At 37.4% G+C, this 22,460-nt stretch overlaps 1 protein-coding gene across 4 annotated transcripts in view; it reads left to right on the top strand.

Annotated features, from left to right (window-relative positions):
* The window catches only part of SBF2 (SET binding factor 2), a 555,796-nt gene that overhangs the window by 482,590 nt on the left and 50,746 nt on the right, over positions 1-22,460 (top strand). For 2 of the 4 annotated variants that reach the window (XM_037026339.2, XM_037026338.2), the window contains 6 exons: positions 2,200-2,327; positions 3,991-4,166; positions 6,680-6,825; positions 8,830-9,028; positions 11,835-12,031; positions 14,202-14,342. In XM_037026339.2, the coding sequence (XP_036882234.2) occupies positions 2,200-2,327; positions 3,991-4,166; positions 6,680-6,825; positions 8,830-9,028; positions 11,835-12,031; positions 14,202-14,342 (987 nt within the window). Of the gene's footprint in view, positions 1-2,199; positions 2,328-3,990; positions 4,167-6,679; positions 6,826-8,829; positions 9,029-11,834; positions 12,032-14,201; positions 14,343-15,219; positions 15,316-22,134; positions 22,210-22,460 lie in introns of all 4 variants that reach the window. The other 2 variants (XM_037026341.2, XM_037026340.2) reach the window with 2 other exon arrangements.

Here is a 22,460-nt window from a genome sequence, read left to right as displayed (position 1 = left end):
TGCCTTGTCAAGTCTGAATTGTCTTTTTTAAATCACTGTTGTCTCTGTATAAACTATTCTGTTTGATAGGGAAAGTGTATAAGGTTTTGGATAAAACTGTTTGGACTCCAAATCAAGCAGCTCAGATATTTAGGTTGCTGTTGACCAGTCTTGCTATCTTAAGTAAGTCCCCTAACCTGTCTGGGTTTCAGGTTCCTTTTAATAAGACTTGGGAATTGAGCTACATTGGTTCTCAGCCTTGGCTGTTTATCTGAATTATCTGGAAAGCTTTAAAAAGAACTACCAATTTCTGGGCCCAACCCTCAAATAATTGAATTTGAATCTTGAATGGGGAGACCCAGGCATCTGTGTATTTTAAGCCCCAGACATGATTACATTGCATACTGAGAATTGACAACTGTTGAGATAAGTGGTCACTAAAGGAACTAAAGTTCCTTCCTCATCTGAAATTATTAATTCAGTGACATTTGATGAGTATGTACTGTGTATGTTATGCATTTTGTTAGATAGTGAAATTCAGGTGGCGTATCCTTAAGATCTCAGAGTTGTACAATTTCTTGCTTCGATAGAATCAAGATAGTTTATTGTCTTGGTCATAAAAGATTGCTTACTTTGTAATAACCAAAAAGTTCGTAAAATTCAATAAACAAATGCATCTCTCGGAGTAGGTGTGCTCATTTTGAAAAGGAGTAAAAAATAGAGCAAAATTTCTCAGCTCTCTCCTGTCATATTAGTACATAAAAAATATATTTGTATTTGAAAGCCAAGTGTATTTTTAAAAGAAACTAAATATCCATTACTTCTAATTTTCTGTTCTATGACTTTTATGAACTTAGTGGCCATAAGCATACATTTTGAGCATATAAATATGTGAGATACTTGGTCATTTAAGTTGCTTTCATTTATTTCATTTATAGAAACCAAAGCCATACTTTGAAAGCTTTCATTGTTCTCTGGTTTTATTCCTGTCAGTTTTGGGGTTGATTTCATATATTATGAAAATTATTTTTATCAGAGAGAATCTTATTTACCTTTTTTATTCTCTTTTTTAAGTTTCTAATTTAAAATTTCTCCTTTAATGGCACTTAGAAATAGGATAGTTTGACATCTGTTATATATAAGCATATATATGGTTGTTTAATCCATCCTAGGATTTAAATCCTATGTATATCTTGATTTTGTTTAGCCTCTAGATATGAGCTTGATGTAAGATGATAACCAGTATTTTCCAGGTTAGGAATTGACAGGTACAGGGACTGAAGAATTATAATGATAAGTGGATATATGTATGGGTTCCTAAGTCAGGTAAACCTAGTTCAGATCTCACACCCTCGCTTACTACCTGAGGGGCCTTGCCAATTGCTGCTTCTGTTCTGAAATGTCTTCCCTCTTCCCCTCTGCAAATCTAAACCAACACTCTCTTCAAAGATCCCTCTCCCCTCACCCCTTCCAGGAATCACTCTCTAGCCATCTGGCATGTAGAACTCTTCTCCCTCTCTGAAGTGTTTAAAGCCTTGTTCCCTCAAACCTAGGAGCTAGTTACATGTTGTTAGATTCTGCATGCGACTTTCCTCTCCCGTAGGGAACTGTGAGCTCCCTCCCCTAAGGGAGGCTTCATGTACGCTACTTACTTTTTAGACTCTCATTTCATAACCTCAGGTAGTTAACAAATACTTATTTATATTTTCCCTTTGTTGCCTTAATATTTAAACTCCTAAGAATCTTGGACCTAAACCCATTCCTGTATCTTCTGAGAGCACATAAAGATCGTATAGCACCCCTTTTACAACATATGGAAACAAACTTTAAAAACCTTTCTTTTTTGCTTTATTCTTATGCTAAATATCATGGATGCCTTTTCAAGACACTTCTTTTTTCTGTACAAAACCTACCTTTCCCATAATATTGCCTTCAATCTGGTGATCTTGTATGGCACACAATAGGCTGGGGAAATAGAAAGAATGAAGGCAGGCAGGATGTGACACGTCCTTCACTCTGGGAAAGGATTGTGTCTTGGGAGTGAATTGCCATGCAATAAAATTAGTGACTATGATTCTAGAATCATGGCACTTTCAGTGCCTCCCTGAGCACTGTCCTCTCCAGATACAGTTCTCCAGCAGAGGCTGGTAAAATGAGCAGCAGATGCTATAAATGAGCTGTAAAGTGCTATTGCTGAGTCTATGTCCTGTCTTCCTATAGTTGGTGAGCAGACAGTTGTGCGGAGTTTTCCCATTGCCTCCATCACCAAGGAGAAGAAGATCACAATGCAGAACCAGCTGCAGCAGAACATGCAAGAAGGACTGCAGATCACTTCAGCATCTTTTCAGGTATTAAGAAAGGGAGCCATTCTTAAGTCTTACACATGGTGTCATAGCCACTTTCTGTGGTCATGTGATCAAGTGTTAGAGGATGGTGAGGATCAGAGGGTCTGAGACAGTAATCTTCAACTACACAAACTCATGAGCAGTCTTGTATTTAATCCCTCACTTGCTGAGCCCCTTTGCCAACTCTGAGTATTATCTGTCAATATTTAGTGATTTTAGAAATTCACATACACACAATTGACTCTTGTGTTTGTTAAAGCTCTTAAATAGAGAGCAATTCTCTTGGCATCTGTTTCAGAATGATGTGCCCTAAGTTTTGTTTTTTTTTTTGGTATCATTAATCTGTAATTACATGAAGGACATTATGTTTACTAGGCTCTCCACTTCCCCAATTCCCCCCCACATACCCCTTCACAGTCACTGTGCATCAGCATAGTAAGATGCTGTAAAATCACTACTTGTCTTCTCTGTGTTGCACAGCCCTCCCCATGCCCCCACACACACTATACATGCTAATCGTAGTGCCCCCTTTCTTTTTCTCTGCTCTTATCCCTCCCTTCCCACCCATCCTCCCCAGTCCCTTTCCCTTTGGTAACTGTTAGTCCATTCTTGGGTTCTATGATTCTGCTGCTGTTTTTGTTCCTTCAGTTTTCCTTTGTTCTATACTCCACATATGAGTGAAATCATTTGGTACTTGTCTCTCTCTGCCTGCTAATTTCACTGAGCATAATACCCTCTAGCTCCATCCATGTTGTTGCAAATGGTAGGATCTGCCCTAAGTTCTATTGCCCTAAGTTTTTTTGTGGAAGAGATGAAACTCCAACAATTATAACTAGGGCTAGAGTACTATTGGTACTAACTAAATAACCTCTGAGAAACTAAAGGTTTTTCTAGGGGGATCTGAGCATATCAAAACTTGTGGAATTACTGATACAAACCCAACACTGGAAGAGTGATCTTTTCTTCATTGTTCCTTTTTACAATTCTGTGACATTTTGCTCTTCCTGTTCTTCCTGCCTTGTCTCTGACTTCTCATATTTCCCAGGACTCTCATTATTGCCTTATTCCTTGCAGTCAGAAAGCCTTCCCTAGCATCTCCATATACTAATTGTGTGAAATGTGAGGCTACTGACCTCTAGCCTCTGGACCTTCTCCCACCACCTGTGACCGGTGACCTCCTAGGGATTTCTTCACTGTTTTAGCTGCTAACGAACTGAGCTAGAATATTGCCCAACTATGCTGGTTAGGATTTGAGTCAAACTGATTTTTTTCTTCCTAGATTTATAGTATTGCTGGATGGAAAGGACCCTTTTTAGGCCAAATCCCCTATGTAGAACCAGCAGTTGAGAAATGAGAAGGACATGTATCCTACTTCAGCCTCTATAAGTAAATTTCCCTATCTAAACATAAAAAATATAGTCTTAAAGAAACCCAACCTCAAGATACAAGATTTTCCTTGCCAACTATGACAAGGAAACTTTTCTGAGCCTTAATTTTTTGTTTTTAAATAAAAATTGCATTACAACATGATAACCAAGGTCCTTTCAACCCCCAAACTCTTGCTGTTTGGTATTGTTATAATCTGTTGCTTCTATAATTTGCAGGGGGTGGGGGGCATCTAGAAATACTTATTGCTTCTGATGGGTTTGATCTCTTTTGTCTCTAGTTGATTAAGGTAGCGTTTGATGAAGAAGTGAGTCCAGAAGTAGTAGAGATCTTTAAGAAACAGCTGATGAAGTTCCGTTATCCTCAGTCCATCTTCACCACCTTTGCTTTTGCTGCTGGACAAACTACTCCACAAATAATTTTACCCAAACAGAAGGAAAAGAACACTTCCTTTCGGTAAGAAGACAGTCAGGTTTCATTTCAGCCCTCCCATAGTTGACTGTCAGGGGAAGCGACCTGCCCTTTGAGTCAGTGTGTTCTTTTTCTTTGCCATTCTGTCAAGCCTACTGGACCAAGCTCAGAAAGTTGTGGCACAGAAGTATTGTAACAATGCTTGTAATGGAGCAGTGTAACAATAGTAGCAATATGTCACAAGCTTCAAAAACAAAAAGCTGTAATAGTCTTTGACTACCCTGTCCCTCGCTCATAATATATTTGTAGAATGTGAAATTCTGTTTTCCCTTTCTCCCCCATTGATCACTCTCTAACTGCTTTTGATCAAATCCCATCAGTTTTCTTTAATACCCAAGCCTGTTAAGCAGTTTTATTTTATCTAAAGATGAGAGCCTTTATTTTTTTCTTTCTTTTTGGTACCTTTTTGTTTTGATACAATTTCAAATTTACATAATAAACTCACAACGTAATACAAAGAATTCCTGTAATATCCCCTTGCCCAGATTCACCAATTGTTCATGTTTTGGTCCATTATCTTTATCATTCTCTCTCTCACATATATTTTTTTCCTAGACTGTTTGAGTTACAAATATAACACCTTTTTATCTCTAAATACATCAATATGTATTTCCTAAGAACAAAGACATTATCTTAAATGATCACAGAACAGTAGTCACAACCAGGAGCATAAAGGTTTTATCTAACCCAGAGTCCATATTCAGATTTTGCTGATGATCCTTTATAGCTACTGCTGTTTTTCTACCTGATACAGAATCTAGTCCAAGATCAGGCATTATATTTAGTTGTCATTAGAAAACCCTTATTTTCCGAAGAAAAGTTTTAATAATTTATGTTGAAACTTTTAAATTTCAGTTACTGCAAAATTACAGTTGCTTTAAAATTCTCTTCAATTAGTGATAAAATATAGGGGCTAAAATTTCAGTTTGTTCATCCTTAATTACCTGGCATTTGGGCATCTGCCAGTACAAATTACATATTAGACTGTCCTTGTGCTGAATTTACAGAAAAGGCCTTTCCTTTGCCTAAAAGTGGGGTAAGCTGGGGATCATAGGAGAGTTGAGGTTTCAGACAGTGTGCCATTTCTAAATTGCATAGCTGTACCACTGTTACCTGGGAAGCAAAGGAGACCATGCATATCCAGGAATGATACGCTAAAGCATGAACAACTTCCTAAATATTTATAACAGTGAGCCGAGGGCCTTAGATTAGCACTGTGGGTTCACAGAGGAACCTATGATAGTCATTATCCCAGCTCTCTATGGAGAAAACAAAGCTTAGTGTGGTGTTTTATTGGGGTAGGGGGTGGGTTATTTATTTATTTGTTTGTTTATTTATTTATATAAAACCACGCTTATTGTATGTATCAAGCTTATTCTATTCAGCTGCAATACAGATATAGCAGTTTTAAATTTTAAAACATCTTAGAATTATCTTGTATGTAAAACAAAGGATATAGCTCTAGCTGGGAAAAAATTTCAGAAGTCACATTGCGTCCATTTTAAGTTCCAACTGAAATGATTTACAATAGGTTTTATTTAGGAAATACCAGTATTTTATTGTTTCTAACTATTATCCAAAACATATTTCAAGCCCTCAGATTTACATTTCAGACGACTAAAGACAGGGTCCCGTAAAACTATTTGACAGTGAAAGAGTCCTTATCACTTTTCACTTTTCAGCAAATGGCAAGAAAACACAAAAATGTTCTGTTATTTGTGGTAGAGAATAATGTAATCAGAAACAGTTTTACTTGAAACCCTCATCTCCTTCATCTTCATTTCCTGATTATTTAGGGAAAAGGTAAACTTTTGTAGTAAATAAAATGCTCTCAGGTCCGAGTTACTTACATCTTAGTACCCTTTTAATTAAAGCTAATTCCCAAAAGGATACCAAAATTTCTGATTCCTTATTTTTTTCTTCTCCAAAAGGAGAATTACGTTATTCTTTTTATATCTCAGAAGATTTACAGTGTTAGAAGGCAGGACACCACACATACACACATAAAATATTTAAGAAATAAGTAAAGGTGTTGCAAACTATGATTGTCATAGGTCAAAGAAAAACCTCTGAGTTAGTAAAGAGTTTGAATCAGGAGAGAAGAGGGCAGGCTTTCCATGCAGGGAGGCTTCCACCAGCATAATTTGTGAGAACTGGTGGATGCAGTAGCATGAATAACCTGAGTGGATGAAGGGGCACATGTGCAGAAAAGCCAAACTGAGGGGTTTAGTTTTGGGGTGAAAAGGGTTTTGTGAACCTACCACTCTAGGCTCTTGAGCTTTTTGCCTAAAACAGTGTCTAGATGACAACAGTGTTCTGTAGGAAATTATTCTGCTGCCATTCAAGGTGATCTAAAGGAGGAGAGGCTTAATGAAAGCCTAGACAATAGTAGTGGCTGTGGGAATGAAGAAGAAACAAGTTAAGCAGTGTAGGTATCAAAAAATATAAGTAGTATCTTCATGTTAAATTGATATTCTCTTTGGTTTTATGACTTGTAGCACCTTCTCAAAAACAATTGTGAAAGGTGCCAAAAGGGCAGGGAAAATGACAATTGGGCGGCAGTATTTATTGAAGAGGAGGACAGGGACAATTGTGGAAGAGAGAGTCAATCGTCCTGGATGGAATGAGGAAGATGACATATCTGGTATGTAAGAACTCATTTATCCTTCATGAATCAATTTTATTCTTTCTTCTTAAAAGCATAAGAATAAGAGACTAAGTCATAGTCACACTTAAACTTGGACTCACAAAGACCTAGTTCTCATATGAAAATTGGAGGTACTTACCAGCATCACAGAACTAGAAAAAAAAATTATTTTCTCAATACTGCATTGTAAAGGTTTTGTTAAATTATACTTCTCATTTACTAACTCCATAAAGCTGGCCATTGTTATGTGGATCACATCAGAGGAAAAAAGAAAGAAACCCCACTGCACAGGACAGTTAGGTGTAAATACCTTATTGTTATGGAATAAGAATAAGGAAATAAGGACACTGAATATTTGAAGTTGAAGATTTGGGTTTTTGGTAAAAACATTGTGGGTACTCTTAATCAAAGTGGGGGCCTAAGATGAAGGGCTTCTTAGATGATAAGAAAAAAATGCCTACTAAATATTTAAAAGAACAGACTCTGTGAAGCTGAGATACCTCTCCGTTGGGAAAATAGAAGTAGAAAACCAGTAGCAAAATGTCTTACTATTTTCTATTCCCTAACTCAGTATGGACTATGCTTATGGAATTAACACTAGAGAGAATCAGATCTAATCTGATCTAATTAGACAAGATACCATTGCACCCTCTTCCTTCTCAGGATCTTAAAACAATTACCAGTGATTATACAACCACTACTTCTACTAATGCTAATTACAACAACATTTCAAAAAAAGAAACCTCTCCTTTAGAGAGATTCCTGAAGTTCTCCTTTTCAATATGTGTACCTACACATACGTCTCTGCAGCAATGAGAAGACCCACCATTACATTACTGAAAGGACCACTTGTTGGAACCCTGGCCTTCTCACAGTCCCAGTCCCACGGAAAGCTACAAAGAAATACTGCCTCCAGTCACTAGTGACTCTCCTAATTTGAAGTTTTTGTGATTTCACAGAAGAAAACTATTATTCTATGATAGTTACTCCACCAAAAGACCAAATTATGTAACGCTCTTTGCTCCTCTGGAAATAAAAGGCCAACACGTAACTGATACCGGATAATATATTTACACTGTGAAATTTGTAAACTAAGACACAAAATCTTATAATTGTAGGGATAAGCTGTTAGATTGTTTTTCTTATAAAGGAAGAGAGCCCTATCATTACCTTTGACATCAGAATCTTGAGTACATTTCCAAAAACGTAGAAAGCTTAATGTGACTTCTCTCACTTTAAAAATAAATAATAAAGTAAATCAGGATAATTTTTAACATGGAATTTTTTTTAGTTAGAACATGCAGTACCAATTAGGAATGTTGGGGTTTTTTTTAATCCTCCCTAAAATACTTGATTATTGGGTAAATTCTTCCACAGTAAAATCTTAAAGGATTCTGTAACCTGTGATTGCAAAATTGTGAGGGAGTTTCCCATATCTACCACATCCTTTGACAAAAATGTTTCCATGAAAAAAGTATAACTTCTTCCTACTTCTCTAAGAAAGGTCTTTTCCCACTAGTGAGCTTCTGCTTAATCTAGAAATTCCTAATAAACGTTTTTGCTCTGAAAAGTTAACTGAAACCAGGATGTCAAAGTTTGTGTAGTGATCATATAAAAGATAAATTTTACTGACAAAGTTGGAGTGTTCATTCCTAGAATCCTAAAAAGAAATCACTGCACTTTGGCATTGATAAGCAAGACTGATTGAAGCAGAAAAATATTAATAATTCAAAATTGTTTTTTTTTTGGAAATTTTGAGTTAATTGTCCTGACATCCTGAGTTAATTGAGTCCCTGATATTTTATGTCCCGACTACCAATTAAAATTTATTCTTGAGCGTAATGATTCCTCATAGAAGTAACATGGCTTAATTTGTGATGTATGTAATACCTGTGGCCCTAATAGAAACCTCTCTTGGTTTAAGGCTCCTCTTCAAAAGGAAGTCTTTAATCATCTACCTTGAGCTGTATCATTTCTCAAAACCTGTTTCTGCTACCACAGTTTCAGATGACAGTGAACTCCCGACAAATACCACTCTGAAGGCCTCAGAGAAGTCGACAATGGAGCAGTTAGTGGAAAAAGCTTGTTTCAGAGATTACCAGCGTTTAGGTTTGGGAACCATAAGTGGCAGTTCTTCTCGCTCAAAACCAGAGTACTTTCGAATCACTGCCTCCAACAGGATGTATTCACTCTGCAGGAGGTAAGTCTGTTTGGGGCTCCAAAAAGAGGCTTCTTCCCTTTCTTCCATTCAAGTTTTGAATGGGCTATTTGCATCCATAGCCCACAGAGAGAAAAAAAGGCCAGAAAATATAGCCTGGAGAGCAAGATCTCCAGGGATATATGTGTTTAAGGGACATGTTTTACACAGCATGAGCAAGCATCTTATTGGCATTCTCAGAACTACTGTTATATCACTGAACAGTGCCTGTATCAGACCAAAGGTGAAAGGTAAAAATTTTTGTTCCCTTTATGAAGTGATAAATTAAGAACTTCTATATATCAGAAGACATTATTAAGGAATAAAAAATCCAAAGAAATGGCAGAAACTTAAATAGGCACTTCACAAAAGGTGATCATGGTGGTTAATAAATGACTGAAAAAATGCTCAACCTGTTGGTCTTCAGATAAATGCAAATTAAAATCCCAGTGAAACTAGGTTATACCTGCAAAAATGACCACAATTTTAAAAACCAACAATACAAAGTACTAATAAGAACGTTGATCAAGTGATACTCACATTTATTGCTGGTGGGGACTGTATGTAAATTGGCTAAACAAGTTTGGAATGCTGTCTGGCAGCATCTACCAAACATCTAGTGAACATATACATAATCTGTTGTCTGCCAGTACTACTCCTAGGTGGAGCAGAACTTCCAACAGAAATGCGTGCGTGCTCCCAAAGATATCTACAAGCATGTTCCTGGCAACATTTTTCTTACATAGTCAAAAACTAGAAACTACTCAAGACTAATAATAAAAGAATAGATAAATAAGTAGTAATCACTTAGTAGGATATATGGCACTAAAAATAAACACACTACATCTGTATGCATGGATGGATCTCACAAACATAATGTTGAGCAAAAGAAACCAGACACAAAAGAAAAAATTCTATTGTTTCCTTTTTTCTAAAATTCAAAAACAGGGAAAACTCATCCATGTTGTTAGCAGTCAAAGATAGTGATAATTTTTGAGGAGGAGAGAGAAATAGTGATCAGGAAGAGATACAAGTGGATCTCCCTGGGTGCTGGTGATGGTCTATTTTTTTTACCAATGTGGTAGTAATATAGATTGCTTTTTGTGTTAATTCATTTATGTTTTGAGCATTCATGTATGTGTTATTCTTTGATTAAAATGTTTCCATAGCAGCTCCTAAAGCCCAGTGTACCTCTTGAGGTTTGCTTTGGAGCCCAAGGCCTATCTATGGCTCTGGTATTGGGATAGGTGGGTGGCAGAGTAAATGGATGGATCCTTCTTTCATGGCTAAGTAAGACTTGTACTGAGAGTAGTCTCCTAGTCTTCAGGCTTAACACTATTCTGCCCCAGCATCAGTGGTTATCCAGCTGTCAGTCCAATCCATGCCTCAAAGTACGGAAATCTTAGATCCTGAGTGTAGCAGAGCATGGTCTGTGGTCCACATGTCTCATGGAAGGAGGGGACAGCCCAGTTCCAGGAGCAAGGGTAAAGAGTTATGCTGGTTCTTGTCCAGTTACTGAAGCAGCACCTTCAAGCCATTCAGCACGTTACCTTACCTAACACACAAAATCATTATATCTAGAAATAAGTGGGGAGAAAAGCAGATATTAAAGTGGAGTTAGAAATAGAAGGCCCTAATGAACTGCTTTCCCAGTCTTCATGAATGATCATGTCTACAGCTAGGTCTCTTCATTAGTTTGTGGTATTAGAAAAATACAGCCTGTAACTTCCTAGAGCACCAAAGTGCTAGGATTTCAGAATCTTCCAAGGTATCTCTGGTTAAGTATGGAAAGTTAATTTGGCATTCACTAAAGTCATTGAAGATTATAATTTTGCATGAACATAAACTGGATTTCCCCTCCCTCCTCTCAGCACTGGCTTATATCAAGATAAGGAATTAGTAGTTCTGGGAATGGGAAGGTGTAGTGCTTGTACAATATTGTGATTGTACTTAGTGTCACTGATTTGTACTTTTAAAAATGATTAGCATATTAAATTTATGTTAGGTGTATTTTACCACAACAAAAAAAATCACACACCTAAAAAAAGATAATGGAATTAGAAGTTGGGAAGTTATTAATATTGAACTCTCTTTAATGTAATATTTCTAAATAAACAAAAATAAAGAAATGACTCTGAAACCTGTCTTCTTGAACTAACAAATCTATAAAAACAAGATGTGTTTTTTATCTTCCCAACATCATATCTTGTAACTTTACAAGGTAATCTTTTTAAAGAAATTATCAACATGTATTGTTAGTAAAGTATTTAAACTCATTTTGATAATTGAACATACTGTTTTCATACATTTCATAAACTCATTTTGACATTTGAACATACTGTTTTCATAAAGTTGACATCAATCCATAATGTTACAATTTTTATTTCAAGTTGATGAAAAGTAATGTATAAGGCAAGGAAAATAATCAGTTTAACAGGGGCCTTCTTAGTAATTCTATATAACATTTTTATTTGCTAAGCTTAGGTTATTCAGCAAAAGTCTGCAGCATCACTGAAAGGGGCTCATTTCAAAAAAGGCTATAGGTTAGTAGAAGAGTTCACTGTTTTCACCAGCAAGGCCTTTTCTTCTGAACCCCTGAAGAAATGTGTTCAAATAAAGTTCCAAGTTTGAGATACATGTCTTACCCCTCAACCAATATGTTTCTGAACCTTAGCAAATTACAGTTATAATGTTATTCATATTATATTATCTCTCTTCCTCCCTCTCTCCCCATTTCTTTTCCCTTCTCTGCTCCCCACCCCATTTACCCACCCAAATCATCCTCTTGCTCCCTTCCATTTCCTTAAAGCTATCCTGGCCTTCTAGTTATACCTCAAACTGTGCAGGACAGTAATTTACAAAGAGTAGCCCGCTGCTATCGACACAATCGCCTGCCTGTTGTATGTTGGAAGAACTCAAGAAGCAGTACCCTGCTTCTCCGATCTGGAGGATTCCATGGGAAGGGAGTAGTTGGTCTTTTCAAATCCCAGAACTCCCCTCAGGCAGGTAAGCATCACTTTACAGCACAATGAGGATCCTTTTACTTGAGAGTATTCCTAAAACTAAAGGATGTAATACCTGGGGATGACAGCTGGGCCCTTTCACCAAGCCAGCTCTCACACACAGACTCGCCACTGTGCTCTGTACAACATGTACTACTTAAACAAGAACTGAACTTAACAGTGTGGGGCTCTAGTGTGAGTTTGACAACTTAATAATTACAACTATGACCTTAAATTATTCTGGATTTTAATAGAAATTAACATAATAAAGTCTTTGGTTCTAGGCTGTTTTCATTTCAGCAAACCAAAGTATACAGAGATGGACACTAGATTATTCTAATCTTTTTATTTTCTTCTGGAAAGCATCCAAATACATTTAACAGCTTCAGAGGCAAGGAGGGATTCTGTCCCATGCAATATGAGATATCCTGTCATTCCTACAAGTCACATGCACACACAAAAACAAGGCAGCAAATGAATGACCAAAATGCTGGGTTAGGAGCTTTCAAGCAAGAGGTTTTTGGGAAACTAGAGGGTGGCCAGCTTAAGAAAGCAGAAATATTAAGTACTTCCATCCCTTTTTCTGAGGATATTTTTGAGCACCATGTCTGAGGTCTCGAAGTCAGGAACTGTATTTTGCTGACCTTTTTTTATAACTTCTGGTTTATAGTAGACACTCAGTAAAATTAAACAATGGACCTCTAAGGTAGCAGATCCATTTTAGGGATGGTGGCATTCTTTCCACTTTGGAAACTCAAGTTCTAAGTTCATCAGGTAAACTATGTGCTTTTCAGTTGTCTCTTCTGTATTCTCATCCATTTCCCTCCTGAAAGTTAAAAATCGACCAACATGTCTTTGATCATTCAGTTGACTGAGGGCAGCACACGCCAGCACATATTACTACTACTGTACTATTATTATGCCTGGGTTAGAGTCTCAACATCAGTGTAGTTGAAGGCTGTTGGCTTTTAACTGTTTCTGCCCTGAGGAATCCTCCCAAGCCTCATAGTGGGTATAAGAGAACATAGGATATAAAGTGAGCGAATCATTAGATGAGCATTATGAGCATATCACTAATCTTTTAGTTTTAAAAAATTGAAATTATTTTATTCCACTGTTTTCTGATTTTTAATCTAATCTAGTTTATATGATTTAATATATATAATTTACTGTATTTCACATTTTTGAGCTCACACATTTGCTAACATTTTAATATGTTTGAAATCAGGATGCATCTTACAGTTGATGTGATCACAAAGAATTTTGTCATAGTTTTAAATGGCAGAGTTTTTTATCCTGGGGACATAAAATAATGGTGCATCTTATACCTGATGACATCTTAGAGTTTATGAAATTTAATAATGGAATCTTAAAGTTGATAAAATATAATAAAAAATTATGCCAATTAGTTATTTCCTGTTGAGGTTGTAACAAAATGTGTTAACATCTGTTGCGCTTCTGGTGAGTGCCTCTTTAGAGTGGCCGACCCAATTTCAGTGACTCTGCTTTGCTCTACACAAACCAGGCTCAGATTCCCTCCAACCCAGAATTGTTCTCACATTGGTTTCCATCTGTGCATATTTTCTGCCCCTCTTTAAGGACCAGGGAATCTAGCAGTGGCTGTCACTGTCTTCTGCCCATCTTCCTCCACCCATCCCACAGCAAACCCCTACAAGTTCATGCCCTATTAGGCCTCTTTGGCAGAATTGGAATAAAGCTACTGGTATTGGGAAATTCTAACCTCTGCCCATTCAGGGATGCCAAGGGCAACTACTCCATCCTCTGCTCTCAAAGAGCAGCATGGACAGGATGGTTGGGAGAGATCAACAAGGAGATGTTGTCTTTTGTGACACCTCATTTTGAGTTGCTTGGATAATGAGAGGCTATACTTGTGCCTGAAAGGACAGCCCTGTGGTTTTCCAGACCAAGGCTCTTTCTGAGAAGATGATGAGGCAACCAAGAAGCAGGTGTGGTGAAACCAATATCACAGGAAGATTAGCCACTTAATAGCGTGGGGCTGGTTTCTATATTTGGGTGTGGTAACTTGAAGACGTATATAGAAAGAATAAGCTCTCTATATATTTGTATGTATATGTATATATGTATATTTGTATAGATTTCTGTTTTATTAACATAGAGGCAGTTTGTTTTATTCATGTATTTTCCTTTTATAGCTCCTACCTCCTCTTTAGAATCTTCCAGTAGCATAGAACAAGAAAAGTACTTGCAAGCCTTGCTGAATGCAGTTTCTGTCCATCAGAAACTCAATGGTAATAACACCCTTACTGTCAGGCCAGCACTTGCTCTGTCTCCAGGTAAGATCTGATAATACTTTTCTTCTTGACAACTATGAAAAGTCAGATTCATACCTAGGACTAGTCCCTTCATTTATTTGCACTGTTCCTTCCACATGACCCTTTAAAATTTTACCCTGTGGGACTATAACTTAGAAACCAGGGCCACTGTTAATGTCTAGTAAACAGTAACCAAATTTAGAGAGTCAATTATTTCCTTTTTAAAAGAGTAATAGGAGAGGAGGTGGGGAACATAAATAAAGTCATCTGGGTTTTTTTCCTTGAATTTTACTGCATAGACTTTATTTTAAAATATTATTACAAAATTGAATGTTAAGTTGAACATCTGTTTATTAAATGTAAATTAAATCATGTATAAGTTTGAAGTTCCCAAAACTTCTGCAGCCTTTTATGATTCACAGTACAGTTTGTTTTCACTAGGTTTGGATGAAGCCATTAAGACTTGTACTAATATTCTGTTTCAGTTATCATGTGATGGAACCCCAAAGGGTTCATGTAGAGGTAACCCCAATGTGTTAGACAACAGGAGCATGTGACTTGAGAAGTTGGTCTCCTTGGCTTAATCGGCTATTTGAATTAGCTCAACATAAGCAGAAAGTGGCTTTTCTTGTAAAGTAACACCATGCATGCCTTGCTTCATTTATCATTCAATCCTCTGATTGCACTTGCCAAACCTAACTCTCTATAATCTTGCAAATGTGTGTATCTCTGAGGAAATAGTAACAGTGCCTTGTTATCTCTATTAAAGCTTTGGGTACGTAAAAAGTACAGTGTTTGGCAGCAATTAGACATGCTACACATGAAGATAACGTTTTGTCATTTGAGTAATGTTAGCCTGAACGACATGGTTCTTGTTCTTCTTTTTGGCTGACTTTAGGGTCTGAAAGGAGGACTTCAAGAATGTCCACTGTGCTTAAGCAGGTAGTGCCAGGACATTTGGATGTAAACCCATCCAATAGCTTTTCTCGAGGAGGTTAGTAAGATTGATTTTATAACTGAGCACTGATGCATCCCTAAAAGCAGAAAACTAATTACGGTTCAAATTGTTCTTAATTACTCTTATCTAAATAATGATCAAATTTATTACCAGCGTGGTGACAGATGAGTTTAGCCTCATGAGAGAGGTATAATGGTTACTGAGGTCTTATATCGGTGCTTTTGGAAGTGCTGGAAAGTGAGGCGAGCATGTCTAAGTGGCAAGGCAGCCCTGAGAGTGCTCCAGGGTGCTTCAGGTTTGCAGAGGGGAAGACCGATCACAGAAGCGTAAGACGCGGGGGAGAAGTATTCCCAGACCCAAGGCTTGTGCCTGCAATGCCTGTTATTTTCACTCCTCTTCTCTGAAATGCTAGTTTGGGGGGCAAAAGAGAATGATATCCAGGTTACTGTTTTTTTTTTTTTTTATCCCTGAGCTGTAGCTGCTGTCATGAGGAAATAGAAAAGGGCTGAGTATTGGCTTTTTTAGCTCCAAAAGGTGGTCTACATTGGTCTCTAGAGATTATTTGAGATTCTTTTACTTTTCAGAGGAAATTCCAAACCAAGTATCTTGATTTTAAAATTCTCCTACTTCACAGTGGAATCACTGACTCTCAGGCTCTTTCTCTCACTCCCACGCAACACTGAATCCCGTTGAAAACATACCAGCAGAATGAACTTGGTTCTGCTTGAACATCTTCAGTAATAGGACACTCATTTCTTCCTCCAAAGTAGTCCCTGGCATTTGCAAACAACTCTATTTGTCAGAAATTTCTTTCTCCTATCATTCTAAAAATCTACCACCATGAAACTTTTACATACTAGGACGAGTTCTGCCCTTTAAAATTAGGAAATTCTAAATCTAATCTCCCACACTATAGCCCTTCAGATTTAAAAACTGATCTAATCTTTTCTGAGAATTTTAGTTAACTCTAAATATCCCCAATTGAAATTAATTGTAGTCTACTCACCCTCTTTGTCACTCAGTGAACTCTCCACAGGATTGAACTCATGCAGCCAAAGGTGAGCTGACAGATGGAGATTAGTCCCATCACCAGGTTGACCCATACTGGGGTTAACATCACTTGAAATCTTTTCGGCTTCCCATGTGCTGTTGTTCTTAAAATATACTAACCTTGAGGATTTGGAGACCTAAATATACTATATACAACCCTACAAAGTTCCATCCTTTTTTATATGAACTACTGTTTTAAACCTTCGGATCCTGATTCTGCCTACCAGTGTATTAGCTGTTTCGCCAAGCCTCGTGTCATACATACATTTGATCACTGTTCTCATGTGATTTGTTGTTTTAAAAAAGGCTGAACAAGCCAGGGCTAAAGACAAAAGCTTTCAGCAAAATAGCGTAAAAGCCTCTCTGAAGAAAGAGATCGATCTGTTCATCTGTGTTGGTTTTAAGACCTCCTACTAAAACTCACTTGGCCTATATTCTAAATCTCTGCCAGTCTTTTTAATTCAGTATTTGCCAATCTTTCAAACTGTTAACTGCATCACAAAAGCTTTTATGTTTAATTTAGCATGACTCGTTATAGAAATTAGTGTGTTTTCCTAAGTAACTATAAATAGTCCATTAATAATTATTCTAGAATTTGGTTTAGAACAAAGGCTTTATTTTACAAAGTTCACTTTTTTTCCCCTTTTGAAAACCAAGATTACTGTATATCACCTGGCAGTCCTGTTGGTCCTTTAGATACATTTTTTCCCACCTCATCAGAACTTTCTGTAATTGAAGGATTTCCTAAAACTTTCAACCTTCCTCAGTCATCTTTATGTTTAGTGTTTCAGGCCTTAAGCTCATTGTATTAGTTTGCTAGAGCTACTGAAAAAAGTGGCACAAATTGGGTGGTTTAAACAACTCTTGTCTCACAGTTCTGGAGGTTAGAAGTCTGAAATCAGAATGTTGTTAGGATTGGTTCCTCCTGAGTGCTTTGAGCAATAATCTATGTCATGCATTTCCCCTAAATCCTGGTGGTTTGCTGGCAATCTTTGGCATTCCTTAGCTTGTAGAAACATCACTCAGATCTCTGCCTTCATCCTCATGTGACACTCTCCCTGTGTGTCTATCTCCAAATTTCCCCTTTTTATAAGGACACCAATCATATGGAATTAGGGGCCCACCTGACTCCAGTATAACCTCATCTTAACTCATCTTAACTTAATACATCTGCAGTGATCCCATTTCCAAATGAGGTCACATTCTGAGGTACTGGGAGTTAGGACCTCAACATATGAATGGGGTGGGAGAAGGACACAGTTCAACCCATAACAGTCATATATAGCTTTTTTTTTCATTTTTAAAATACCATTATTCTAAAATTTAAGATACAAACTTTATTCTTCTCATCATTTCTTTCTTGGTGAATTTGAACTAAAAGATACTACAGTGACTTTTCCTAAGGTTCCTGGTATTTTTTGTTGCCAAGAACTCCTATCAGATTTTGGTTCATGATTGCAGTTCCCCTGTTGCTTTACTTACCAACTGAAACTTTGTATTGTCAGCAGGCATGTCAGCAGTTTTTCCATTAAACTTTCAGTAGAATGCAACTTGCAACATATGTCTGGTTAGTTGAAGCCCTCTCACCCTCCACCCTGCTCTTGAATGTTGCCTTTGTACACATCATTAAGAACACATTATCAGTTACTCCATTTGGCCCGATGACTTGTAATACAAATTATAGGTACAAAATTGTCTCTCCTTCTATGTTGATACCTAAGGCTTATAGATATTCACTTATCTGTTTCAATTACATTGTCTTCTCTTTTTTTACATTAACTTCAGACTCATGGCTTTTTTATATGAGGGGATCCCCACTAGTGGTTGCATTATAATCATGAGTCCATTCTTTGCTATTTTCAAAGGTACCTGAAAGGCTATATTTACCTCTTAGGATTAAAATCCCCTATTTAATGCATTTCTGATCATTCTATGCATAATGAGGCCATAATTTTTTTTTGACACCATTCCCAAATATTTTCTTCTGAAAATTACTGTGAACTTAGTGTGTGTTTCCTTTTGACAGTTCTTTGCTCCTAACCAGGTACCCATCACTCTGGTATCTTAAGCTAGGATCCAAACATACAAATCTCATTCTTTTACTCCATCTCTTTAATTCTTTTCACTCACAAAGCCCTCCAAATTTTCTGAGGTCCCAGTGATTAATTGTAAGGTGAGATACTGTAGTTTCCTGGCAACTTCAACTTCTTCTATGATCCCTAAGGCTGCTTCCTTTGTCTCTTCTGATGGTGTCATTCCTCCTCATGTGGAGTGGCAGGAATGGACTGAGGCAAGCAAGTCTGGAAGTCTCACAATGCTTCCTATTAACATGAATATGACAGGCAGATACCCACTCAGACTGGCCCGGGCAAGACTAGATGCAGACATTCCTATGTCCTATACATAGTTCCTTTCCTTGTACCTCCCCTCAGGTATGATCTCTTGCTTCTTCCAGTTAGGTACCACTTCTCCAGAAGTTCCTCATTTGTCCTGGGTGGGAAAAGCCTCCAATCTCTAAAGCTTCCTCCTCCTAACCTTCTCCCTTTTTCTCTTCTGCGTTTTTCAGTTTTTTTATTCTGTCCATTGTAGTAGAATCTTGGTTTCTGGTTTCCTTCTTATATTTATGTCCATTGTGTGCCTTTCCCACTCTGATGAGCTGGAGTTTAGACTGACCTCCACCTCCTCCTTCACCCTTTTTTCAGTTGGGGTGCTCACACTGCATTCAGCATGCATGTTAATGATGTAGCAGCTGCATGCGTGTAAGGCAGAGGAAGCAGCCTTCTTCACACAAGAACCAGTTAAGAAAAAATGAAGATGTGAATAGATCACATTGCTTTTCACTTAAAATTAAAAGAGCTTTTGAGCTCCAGGGGGGAAATACATATACTTACAACTTGAATAAATTATGTTGTCTAGCAGAAAAATGCTGTAAGAAAATTGGTACTGCCTCTTAAATATAAAACGTAACAGCTGAGTGTATTGGAAAGTAGCCATGTGAGGGCAGCTTTTTAATTTTTCATCTTTTACATTTTCATGTCCCTTTAAGTTCCTCTACATGTGTTATTTCATCCTTGAAATAACCTGTAGGATAATTATTTTAAGGGGCTTTAAGTGATGAAGTGACTTGGCCAAGATCACGTAGCAAATAACAGCATAACTGGGACATTCACGGAATACAGCTTGTATCTCATGCACTGTGAGGCATAAGGTTGCCGTCCCCACATTCAACCCAAATATCCCTTTCCTCCTCTCCTGTCTTTGGTCTGAGTAGAGTGGAGAGAACACCACCAGCATTCCCAGGGGTGGGGTGAACTGCATCACTTCTTTCCTGAAGCAATCCCCTTAGCCAAACAGCTCCTGGATGGTCCAGGGTCACGTGGTTGCTTAGGTGACAAGACTCTTAAGAGTCTGATTCAGTTACAGTCAAATTGAAACCGCAGACCTACTTAGTGGGTGATATTAAGCAATTTAGGAAACCTCTTAATTCTCAGTGTCCTCATCTGAAAAATGGAGATGAATATTTAACTTTAGAGTCATTGCAAGGTATAAATGAAATAATATATGTAAAGCACATAATTTAGTAACTGGCACATAACAGGAGCTCAATAAATGTTAGTTCCATTATTGTTGTTGTTAGCATCATTGCTGCCTAATACTCTGCTGAAATGGGAGGGAAGTCTACATTTGCATTTAAATTGCCTTAAGCCAGGTTGCTTCTCACTGGCTGAAGGCAAAAGATAGAGGGCATATACTGTAGGTCTAGGCAAGTAACTTTCACACTTTTTTGATCATGACTCACAGTAAGAGATACATTTTATATCTATATGTATACATACATATCCATTTCATATTGCGATTCAGGTAGTACTAAGTCACAATGCAAAGTGTATATATACTAAAACAAAGCTTTCATGAAACAATGTTCGTCTCCACCACATGCAGTGCACATAGTATTTTCAATTATAATCTTTTTTTTTTTTAATGCTGATTTGACCTAAAAGTGATTTCACAGACCACTAAGTGGGAATCCTGCAGTTTGGAATTACATGCTGAAGACAAGTATTTGACACCTCCGAGTCACTCAGGAAGCTAAGTAGACCTCACCACCAGTGTAGCCATGGGATGCCTTGGTTAGCGTGGCTGCCAAAGGGATATACAATTCTCAGAGCCCCCCTGCTGACCCCATATCAATACAGGCATTTTCTCAGTGTTGATTTTCTGTGTGATAAAAACTTGGCTGTTTTCATTAATGTACCTCCATTTGGACATGCTTAATGTTTTTTATTTAATATTCCTCCTTTCATTCTTTCAGGGCAAATAATTGAGTTGACGAAATGATAGAGGACCACAACAGCTTACAATATAATATACCAATTTTCAAAACAAAAATAATCAATAAATGTTTTCAGAACCTATGTATCAGGCTCCCAGCATGAATATAAGAATAAATAGGTCTCTGCACTGTGGAGCACACAATCGAGTAGAATAAAATGTGCAAATAATCACAATGCAACATGGTCACAGTTCAAATAGAGATCTCTACAACTCTGGCGACGCTCAGGAATGCTTTTCAGAGCAGTTCACATTGTTCCTGGATAAGGGATAAGGAGTTTGTCAGATTAAAAAAATGGGAGAAATCATTCCAGGTAGAGGGACTAGGATAAGAAAGTGGTGTTTGTTTAGAGAACAGTATCTCAGACACAGAAACCAGCCATTCAAGCTTTGCTACAAGTATTAATGTCCCATATTCCAGTAGGAAATGTATGCTAAAACAAAGCCTTCATGAAACAATATTCATCTTGTAAGGAAGGAGAGCAGTCGGCCAGTGCACAGGAGGTCTGTGCCTTTGCCACACTGTCCCAGGTCTGTGTTTGGTCTTGTAGTAGCATTCTCTGTGTGCAGTCAGCTAGTACCTCTAGAACCCTTAGCTTTCTGACTTCCTTTGGCCACTAAAGCTGTCAGTGCCCTTCATTTCCTGCTTTAGAAGGGTCAGGCAGAAATGAAAAATCACTTCTAATGATTTTATGCAGTTTCTTTCTTTTGGAAAAAAAATACATATATATATATGTATACATATATATATTACTCAAATTACAAAAGTATTATCTCTAATACTGCCTATCATTTTGGTGCAAGTAGGGATTTTAGGAGAAGTCATTACTTCAATCATCACAAGCTGTGTTTTGATTGGTATTGGGTATTGTCACAGGATCATGGATTTTTGCTTCTCACAACTGTTTATGGAAAATGAATGCAATTTTCAAATGAAAAGAGAAAGAAAAAGATAGTGTGGCAATGCTTAACGCTATACTGCAAAAACATGCCCTTAGTTATTCCAAATGGTTGCTCTGGCCTTACACAAAGAACAAAAGTGTTGTACAACACGTTGTATTTGCCAATCAATTGGCCACCTTAAATACTAGGGCCGATGTGTTCCTAACAGTTACCCCTCTCCAAATTCCTTGGTTTTATTATAAAGATCTGTTCATCACAGAATAACAATCTTCAAAAGCTCATTCCATTTGGTATAATTTTTAGTGGCACTCTCTGCTATGCTCTTCATTTCGTGGTGCTTATAATATTTATAAACAGGTGCTGAAACTTCACTTAATAGGTGATCAGTTCATCTTTTCTGTGTGACTGTGCAGCTTTTTATTTGTTAATCAAATCTACTTTTATTATATTTATATTTTTCCCCTATGTCAACTCAACTGAAAAAATTAACCTGCTCTTCTCTCACTCTATTTGCTCTGTTGTCTGCTGCTGTGTGCATTTCATCCTCCTGTCTTTAATCTTACCTACCAGTGCATGGGTGCAGAGCTAAATGTTTTACTCAGTCAAATCCCCAGTCTTCAACTAAGGGAAGAGTCCATAGTCAAGGTACTGTATTACCTGTCCTGATGTGTCACTCTTTTTAACCATCTTCATATGAAAACATGTGTTACAAGTGACTTTTTTCAACATTTGTTTCTTAAGTAATATCCTTTATTCTCATCTACATTCTGAATTTCCTCTGTGATTCCATTTATAAAAACTTGCCATAATATCTAAGACAGACTCCTAGGTTATATAGAAAGATTCATCCATGTTAAAAAGAAATCACCTACAAAAACCTCCTCTTGGGAACTGGT

Source organism: Manis javanica, chromosome 11, assembly GCF_040802235.1.
Source record: "Manis javanica isolate MJ-LG chromosome 11, MJ_LKY, whole genome shotgun sequence".
In the NCBI taxonomy this organism is placed as follows: Eukaryota; Metazoa; Chordata; class Mammalia; order Pholidota; family Manidae; genus Manis; species Manis javanica.
This window is presented reverse-complemented; position numbering and strand designations above follow the sequence as displayed.